Below are 8,844 nucleotides of genomic sequence, written 5' to 3'. Positions count from 1 at the left end.
TAACTAATTACACATGTAAACGGAGTAATCGTATTATTGGCATAAACCGACAATTGCTAGTAATCGTGTTTCTCATGGTCAAGTAAACGTACCAATCACCTGTGTGAGAGACTGAGTGGTGCTTGTCTGTCGTTACGGTGATGGTGCAGCTATGATTGCTAATGCGCTGAGGGCAGAGAATAAGAGAAATGTAGCTAGAATCCACACCTCAAACAAGATAACCTAGACGCAAAACTGTACGTCCAATCCAAAATATAAGGATATTTTCCGAGACCCAAGACTCTGCCGAAACCAGAGATATTCTTTATATATCTGTGCAGTCAGAAATACGACTCTACCTGCAGTTTCAAAAACGTGTTCCTTTTGCTTTCCTGGTGCTTGTTTGTTTGGTTGCCACGGTGATGGCGCAGCTGTGATAGCTAACGAGCTAGGCAGAGAGAAAAACGAACATTTACCTAGCATCCACACCTCAAACAAGTTGACCTAGACGCAAAACTATACGTCCAATCAGAAATACGACTCTATCGGCAGTTTCAAAATATTGTTTTTTCTTGCTTTCTCTGACTGATTTTACTCACCTCTCCATTGAAGTTAGTGAGAGAATTTGAAAGGCTGCTCTCGCTTCAAGGCTCATAGCTGAAAATCTGTAAATGTGAGCTCTTTAGTAGTTACATTGGCTGAAAGAGGACAATTTTTCCTACATTTTAAGGTATAACTTGTTTCTGTAAGTTAAACTATATGAACGTTAGAGGAATTTGTTTGACAAATTAATTGAATATCAGAAAAAGAGCAGCAAGCAGAGTGTGCCACTCTCATTCATAAAAATCAAGAAGGAGCAAACATTTTAATGTATTTCAAACTGTCATAATTCAAAATCGGCTGAACATTTGAAAAAGCTGAATCATTTGGGAATAGCTGAATGTCTTGTGAACATTTTAAAGGTTGAATGGTGTCTCTAGCTGAAAGTAAGCTGAAGTAGTTACGTTTGAAAGAGGAGGAAGCTTTTTAATGATTTGAAAGGATTTACCATTACTTTTAATGGGAGAATAATTTGCACAAAAACCTTAATGTCTTAAAAAGTATAAAAGTGAGAAATACCAAAAGTCATAGCCATCATCTCCTGAAGGAGCTGAACGTTTTGATACAAAAGTTGTAGGAATCGGTTAAAGTATGCAGAACGAGTTAAAGGCCAAAAAACGGCGGAAGAACTGAGAAGTTGAAAAGCAATAGTGAGAATGCTTAACAGCATTCTCACAATAATAATATATATGTGAGAGAACAAAGTTTGTGCTCTCGCCGAAGGCTTGAGCACACCCAACTACACTCTGCTAGGTCATGGCCCCCTCTACACTTCTCTCATGAGCTGCTGCCATCCCTATATAGGCCACTGCCATATGACCAAGCCTCTGGCCCTTGTGACATCTTAAAGGGTTCTGCTGGTAGGTTTGGCCTGAGACCAAAGGTAAATGCTCACGGTGATACTCCCTATCAAAAGTCACCAAAACAGATCTACTTTTTTACTTTCTACTGTATTATCCTATCACTCATTGCTCTGATTGGTCTTGAACAAGTAGGCCTCAAAAACAAGCCACTTCATATAGTGACCCTTCAGCCAACTTGGAATATTTACTCGGAACCCTGTTCTGGAGAGGTCTAAAATGGTCCAGATTGGCCCCCTTATTACTGCTTGCAGCTATATTGTTTTACACTCCCGGACAGTAGATGGCGATGATGCACCTCTCAATTATGGTGTCAATCTGCCATGAAACCGAGAAGAAGACACCAATCGTTAGCTGACGCCATTGTATGTAACCTATGAAGCTAGCTAGTTCCTAGCTAGAGTATCGGGTTATCAACGTCAGTTAAAATGCAGTCGGTGTTCACATTTACTTGGAATTATATGATTATTTAAAGTTATCCGGATTCCTGTAATTATATCGATCTTGACTTTGCATTTGATTTTAAACTAAAACTCGTTAGCTTACTAATAAAACCTATCTAGCTACGTCGTTAATCGTGCAGAATGAATTCCAACACGAATGTTGTTCAAGTGACTAATGTCTCTCCGAGCACCACTTCGGAGCAGATGAGAACTCTTTTTGGATTCCTGGGAAATATTGAAGATCTTAAATTATTTCCACCGGAGTGAGTATTCGAACAAAGTAAAATTCAATGGTTGGGTAGCTAGCTAGACGAGGAACTTGCTAGGAACCGTTCCTAGATAGCTGGCTACATCGTGTCGGACATGGAATTGGGCCTAGTATGCGATGTCAAAAGCGCGGCAGTTGTTGATAGGCTACATTTCTAGGTTGAGCAAATGTCACAATCTACTGCAAACTCTCGCACGCCAGAGTTACCCTCGAGTAGATATGCTCACCTATTACAACTGCATGTTAGCCAACACTATATGATGTTTTGTTTCTATAATTTGATCATTAGATTTGCTAACCGATCGCTCTAGTTATGGTGAAAATTCGTCTTTCTATGGCCAAATTCTCCCTCAAGTCATCACTTGCTTTGACGTTGCAACCTGTCGAAGTGAACTTAACTACAATCTCAGACGTTCGTGTTCATGCAATCATAATAAGTAGATCATTTTGACAGCCAATTTTATGGTTAGTCAGACACCGGTCACATGCCAATAACTTACGATGTTTCACTTGTACAACCTTTTTGTATTTTCTTTCAGTGTCTCACTCGTGCAACCTTTTTGTATTTTCTTTCAGTGAATCTCCATTGCCTGTGACTTCACGTGTGTGTTTTGTAAAGTTCCATGAGTCTGAGTCGGTTGGAGTGTCCCAGCATTTGACAAACACCGTATTCGTGGACAGAGCCCTGATTGTTGTCCCATTCGCAGAAGGTGGGTGATTTTCTACTTGTAGCACTTAGTAACACACAACAGAGCATGCTATTAATGTATCCAAACACCATGCTATAGTCTGCGAAATTGGTTAAATTGTTGATTAAAGTTGTGTGTAATGTAAAGATGAGCACACAAGGGTTTCAGCATGGTAACACCTGTGGTAGTGGGAGTATTGATCATGGATGGGTAGATCAATGAACTAGGAACTTAATAAATCAACAACTCACTGGCATCAGAATATTTGACAAGTTTTGGCCACTGGGCATGCATGCCTCTCCCCACTGTGGTCCTGCAGTAATGACCTCTCCAACACAGCCACTGCTGAGTTGGTCATCAACAAAGAAATTGCACCTTTACATGTGTAAACAGGATTTGAAAGTTTTTTTTTTTTTTTTTTTGGTAAAATGTTCTCTCTGTTATTTGTCTGTTGTGGTTTTTGTAGTGGACATTTACAGACCATCTTCCTTGCTGAAAGTGGTCTTCTGCTGCCTTCAGGAGATTAGACCATTTTTGGCAAACAAGCCTGCAATCCCCTTCCCACTGTTGTCCTGCAGTAATCAATTAACTCTTCATTTCTCTTTGTTCAAGGCCTCATTTTATGCCAAGCATAGCCATAAATGCGTTGTTGGCAAATTGTGTTTTGGGGTTCTCCAGGTTTCCAAACTTTGACTGAAAAATGGAGAATGTCCCATCTGTTTTTGAGCATGCTTTAACATATGTGAATCACGTTAGGTAACAACTGGTCACTGTGATGTATGTTGGAGCAGATCTATCTGTATAGCTGTGTCTATGCTACACTTGTAGCAGCTATTGATTTGCAACAGCTGGTTTGTTTTGAGCTTTGTAGAATTCACCCTCTAGAATTTCTACAACCATTCTGGTGATTGGGAGATACCCATGTTTAGCTTTTATTTTGGGAATTTTACCTGCCTAAATTAAGTTTGTTACATATGTCTAACAGTCCTTGTATACACAATGAGTGCTTATCCAACCCCAAATATTTACACTATAACTAAATGTAAAAGCTTGCACAATTTTGCAGGGAAATGCTTTTTAAATTGATCTTGTCCACAAGAGGCTTAAAGGGCTGTCTCAGTTTAACGGTGGTTTCTTTTTGTTGTTGTGTTTTACAGTTCTTTTTCCTGGTTCAGCCAGTCCTAAATACCAGGCCCTGCTGAAAATACCCTTCAACAGTTTTGTCTTCTGCAGCTTATCCTGTTTCTGAAGTGTCTTTTCTGTTTGTGGTGTGTGTGGAGGTGTGCTGGGAAGGGTATATGCTGCACTGTAAAGATGAAAAGTATATCTTTTTTCATTGGCCATTTCACATTTAACATACATGAATCATCCCATAAGATTTGATGTCAGTGTTGGGCATGTAGTCCACCATTTTATCAGGGCTTTTGCTGGCGGTAGCTTTTGTTAAGTGCCTATTATTTCCACAATGTGGAAAACACTGACAAAATTGCAGACATATATTCACACCAAAAAACGGGAACCATCGGAAATTAGATTTTAGTGAAAGGATATTGGATATTTGTCATCAATTATGATTTTATCAAAAGGAAACATATCGGAGTAAAACGTTAAGTAATCACGAAGCGCACACACTAAAGCAGTAGGAAACTTGCATGAGTTTGTTTTTCAATGAATCAGAGCATAAGATCCTCCCAGAGAACAACAAAAATAACTGGTTTTACTTATGATCACGTCACCATTCGTTTGGTTGAAATGAAACGAGAACGTTCGAATCTAGCCAGCAAAAGCCCAGTAAAGTAAATCTGGTTCTTCCTCGTCTATTCTAGTGACTGGTAAGTGATCACAGATGAGCAATGAGTGATGAACTGTACCCTGCTGTCTCCCCCCCAAATCATGAACTTCTGTTTTTTGTATCTTGATGTTTTTGTGTGCTTTATAGCGCAGCAGCCGACGCGAGTCGCTTGTTCATAAAACATCTAATGAAACGTGAGAGCACATCCCACTGGACAACCGGCTGTGCTTGCTTACGTTTGGTTCATGACTTAAAAAACAAGTACAGGTGATACCATCTTGGCAGTGTTGACCACAGTGTGTATTGTGACGTTAAAAAAAAAAACAATCATAGTATTGCAATGATAGCTACGTAAACAGTGTGGTATCAGCATTTCAGACAAAAGAAAACATGGAATGTATTTTTTTTGCTACGTATCTTTTGGGGTAGTTAGACAGAGGGCGGCTTGTCTGGTTTTTGTGAGTGTGGTGGGTTGTTCTCCTGAGGTGTTCACTGATCCCGGCTTGTTTCTCTCCAGGAGTAATTCCGGACGAGTCTAAAGCCCTGTCGCTGCTGGCCCCAGCCAATGCCGTGGCAGGAATCTTGCCCGGGGGAGGCCTTCTCCCAACACCAAACCCTTTGGTGAGTGAACCGGCTCTGATAACCAATTTGACTGCGTCTTGTGGATTGGCGTCTGACCGTTTATGCCCTGTGTCTGCAGATGGGAGGCTCAGCTTTTGGTGGTCTAGGAGGCCCGAACATGGAATGCATGTCTGCTATGGGAATGGCTGGAGCCAACATGAACCCTCAGGTGGGATATGATTGTTTAGCCGGCTAACCCGTCACTGTAGTTTCACACTGCTTGTGGAACTGTGAATTGTAATGTGTATGTAGACTGATCATGTCATATATCTTTTCTTTCAGGCCCTCTCTGCGGATTTCCTCAAGCTAATGCAATCAATGGATCCTAAGTAATGGCCTTCACCATTTCACCCAATGGGAACAATTCCACAGACTGCTAATTATCTGGTAACATCCGACATGGTGACAAATTGTCTCCTTGTGCTTTGCAGGATGAATCCGATGGCTGCAGGGCTAAACCTCAACTCGGGTATGAAGACTGACGCCTCCAACAAGGAGATCGAGGAAGCCATGAAGAGGGTCAGAGAAGCCCAGTCTCTCATATCGGCAGCAATTGAGCCAGGAAGTGAGTTCTGCGTCGCGTCCACCGGTGACACTAGCAGTACCGTAGCCAACGGAAGATGCAGTGGAGCGGTCTCTCGGCCGTCGCGGACAACGTTTCTTTCTGTTGGACAGCATGTAGTAACCACGGCGATTTGTCTCGGCAGATAAGAGTGACAAGCGCAAACATTCTCGCTCCCCGTCGAGGTCAAGGCGGAGGAGATCCGGTTCTAGGTCGAGACACAGGTAAGCCTGCAGTCCTCTGGGTGACTTTCACCCACTTAGCACACCACTGCCAAGAAAGCAAAGCAGCAGCCACGTGGGATAGTTGGGACATTTGACCCGATTTGCGTGGCGCATTCGATATAAAAAAACAAAACAAAAGGTACTTGAAGCAGTGGCTCAAGTTCTTTGTTCTGTCGGCAGGCGATCGAAGAGCAGGTCTCGACGCAGGTCCCAGTCCAAGAATAGGAGGCGTTCCAGGAGTCCACGGAGGAGGAGATCCCACTCCAGAGACAAGAGCCGACGCAGCAAGTCCAGGTGGGCATGGAATCTGCAGACTGCTGCCCATGCACACGCGGTAAGAAACGGACCTAACTGATGGGCGGTGTCGTCGCTGACACTTGTTTTCTGTTTCGGGGCAGGGATAGGAGGAAGGAGGAAAAATTGAAGAAACGCTCCAAGACGCCCCCCAAAAGCTACAGCAGTGCCAGGAGGTCTCGAAGCATCAGCCGGTGAGTGGATCGAAACGGAGCTCTCGAGGCGAAATTGCGGTCCGTGGTTTGTCGGGACGCACTGGGGAGATCTCAAAGTAAAGGGTGTTTTCGTTGTCGTCCGCGTGCCAGGAGACGTCGAAGAAGCCGCAGTGCATCCAGGTCACCAAAGAAGTCCAGGTCTCCAAAGAGGAAGCTGTCAAAATCCCCTTCCCCTAGAAGGTCAGTACAGGCCAGTCCGGTCTGAGAGGCCCTGCTCCCAGGCGCACTCAGAGCCTGGTCGGGGAGCTTTCTGCGGCCATGAAAAGCCGTATCTGCATTGGAATGTCATTCTGTAGTGTCTGAATGTTGTCCCTTTGACCTGTACAGGCACAAGAAGGAGAAGAAGAAGGATAAAGAACGCGAAAAGGACCGGGGCCGCGAACGAAAGGACCGGGATCAGAGCAGAGACGAAAGGGAACGCTCCACCAGCAAGAAGAAGAAAAACAAAGACAAGGACCGCAAATCAGACGGCGAGAAAGGAGACGTTAAGGTTTGGGACAAATCAAGTGTTCCAATTAAACAGGTGGAGAATGCAAACCCCATTTGTACACTCAAAATACCCTTCTCTCAATGTGACGGGTGAACTCCTGTGTCGTGCCCCTATCACTCAGTGCTGTCTGACCCATGACTTGCCCTCGTAGGTGACCAGGGACTACGACGAGGAGGAGCAAGGCTACGACAGCGGAAAGGAGGGAGAGGTGGAAAATGAGGAGGAGACCAAGAGCGATTCGGACTCCTCCCCCAAGCCTCAGGATGTCTCCACAGAGACACCCGAGGGACAGGTCCTCAAGAAGTCCAAACTGAACGGAGACGACCATCATCAGGAAGACATGGAGATGAGTGACTGATGACTCGCTCTGTTGATGATTCAGAACAGCCATCGTTACGCATACCCTACTGTTCTTTTATACAGGGCCACAAGATTCATGTGCCTGCTGTCTCAAAACATATTTAGTTATGTGTAGTCTTAAATGGGAAGTTTGTACAGTTTTTTTGCATTTCACTGAGATCTCACCCAACTGGAAAAAAATGTTCGGTTTAGCTTCACCCGTTTGTTTATCTTACATAGAGCAACCAATATGCATGTGTCCCAAATACCTTTAGTAAAGAATGGTTAAAGAGTGTGTCACGTCAGGCAAGTTTCTAAAATTACACTGCTGTACTTAAGTTCCAAGGGCCTTCTAAATTTTTTCAAATCGATTTCCTTTTCTCTTTTTTCCTTTTTTAATCTTGAAAGTTGTTTTTCATGAATTCATGAAATTGAATGAATTGTATATTGAAATATTTCACTGGACATAAGTCTCAGACACAGCATATTCAGTTGTGCAGAGCAGGTTTTCATCTGGATTCCTAATAAATAACCTTTGAAGAAGTGGTTGTACAGTCAAGCCATAATTTTAAATGAATATTCATGCGGTACTGTACATCTAAGATCCTGTCATTTGAGTAATTCAAAGATTTTTGTTATTTATGCTATTTGATACATGCTGCAGTCATTGCAAAATTATAAGATAATGAGGCAGTACTACATTTTGGATTTCCAGGACAATTTTGAGAAGTGAGGTCAACAGACTGAGGTGACCTCGTTTTAACTATCAGAATATATGCCCTAAAGTTGTCAGTGTTTGTCCAGTCCAGATGCAAATTGCCACATCCAAACAGTCAGCATATGTCCCCTTAGCCCTCCTGAAGCAAGTTTCGAAGCCGTCAATAAATGTCAACATCTTTATACTAAGGCACTGAAAGAAAACCCACATGAACCCCTCAGAACTGGATCCAAGGTTAAACACGCTCATTCAGAATTACAGATTTTTTTCCCCCTTTGTGTATAACGACTGTAATTCCATACATTTTTCGGGGCCTTTTTAGATTTCCCTACTGTTGTACATGACACATTCTGTTAAGATTTGCCCAGCCATGGGGCATCCGGTAGAATTAAATGACCACAAGGCAGCTACCAATTTCAGGAAAAGAGCTCACTCTTGTGAGGGGCGCTACACAAGTATGGCCATGAGCCCTTGTTCCTTAGTTACTCCGATAGTAAAACACATGAGGATATTCTAGAAAGGTTTTTATTTCAGTATGTTGTATATGAAAATGTACCAGGCTTACCTATGGGTTTTTGCTGTACAAGTATATACGCAGTAATACATAAGGTGTACACATAGGCTGCTGACAGCTAAAAGACCTGTAAACTCAACATGAAAAGATGAGGATGCACACTTTCATTGGCTGCACTAACCAGTAGTGAGGCATGAAGTATGATGCAGAAGGTTACAGATATACTGAGCTTATGC

General features: G+C 42.8%; 1 protein-coding gene across 3 annotated transcripts; it reads left to right on the top strand.

The window, feature by feature from the left end:
* Positions 1-1,787: 1,787 nt before the first annotated feature.
* srsf11 (serine and arginine rich splicing factor 11) lies at positions 1,788-7,919 on the top strand. 3 transcript variants are annotated; one of them, XM_062452929.1, is made up of 12 exons: positions 1,788-2,145; positions 2,727-2,860; positions 5,149-5,252; positions 5,332-5,421; positions 5,535-5,581; positions 5,684-5,817; positions 5,960-6,038; positions 6,219-6,332; positions 6,437-6,526; positions 6,638-6,727; positions 6,875-7,037; positions 7,189-7,919. In XM_062452929.1, the coding sequence occupies exons 1-12, from the start codon at positions 2,024-2,026 to the stop codon at positions 7,393-7,395; spliced, it is 1,374 nt and encodes a 457-aa protein (XP_062308913.1). In that variant the 5' UTR covers positions 1,788-2,023; the 3' UTR covers positions 7,396-7,919. The 3 variants fall into 3 exon arrangements, with proteins under 3 accessions (XP_062308913.1, XP_062308912.1, XP_062308914.1); XM_062452928.1 differs by having other exon boundaries at positions 6,875-7,070; XM_062452930.1 differs by lacking the exons at positions 1,788-2,145; positions 2,727-2,860 and adding an exon at positions 4,096-4,825 and having other exon boundaries at positions 6,875-7,070.
* Positions 7,920-8,844: the final 925 nt, after the last annotated feature.

Source organism: Osmerus eperlanus, chromosome 26 (assembly GCF_963692335.1).
Source record: "Osmerus eperlanus chromosome 26, fOsmEpe2.1, whole genome shotgun sequence".
Taxonomy (NCBI): Eukaryota; Metazoa; Chordata; class Actinopteri; order Osmeriformes; family Osmeridae; genus Osmerus; species Osmerus eperlanus.
Note: the sequence above shows the minus strand (reverse complement) of the source record. Positions and strands in the feature narration are given on the sequence as shown.

Coding starts and splice junctions, on each gene's coding strand:
- srsf11 (XM_062452928.1), top strand. CDS start 2,024: ATGAATTCCAACACGAATGTTGTTCAAGTGACTAATGTCTCTCCGAGC. Junction 5,253..5,331: donor TCCCAACACCAAACCCTTTG/GTGAGTGAACCG, acceptor CTGTGTCTGCAG/ATGGGAGGCTCAGCTTTTGG. Junction 5,422..5,534: donor GAGCCAACATGAACCCTCAG/GTGGGATATGAT, acceptor CTTTTCTTTCAG/GCCCTCTCTGCGGATTTCCT.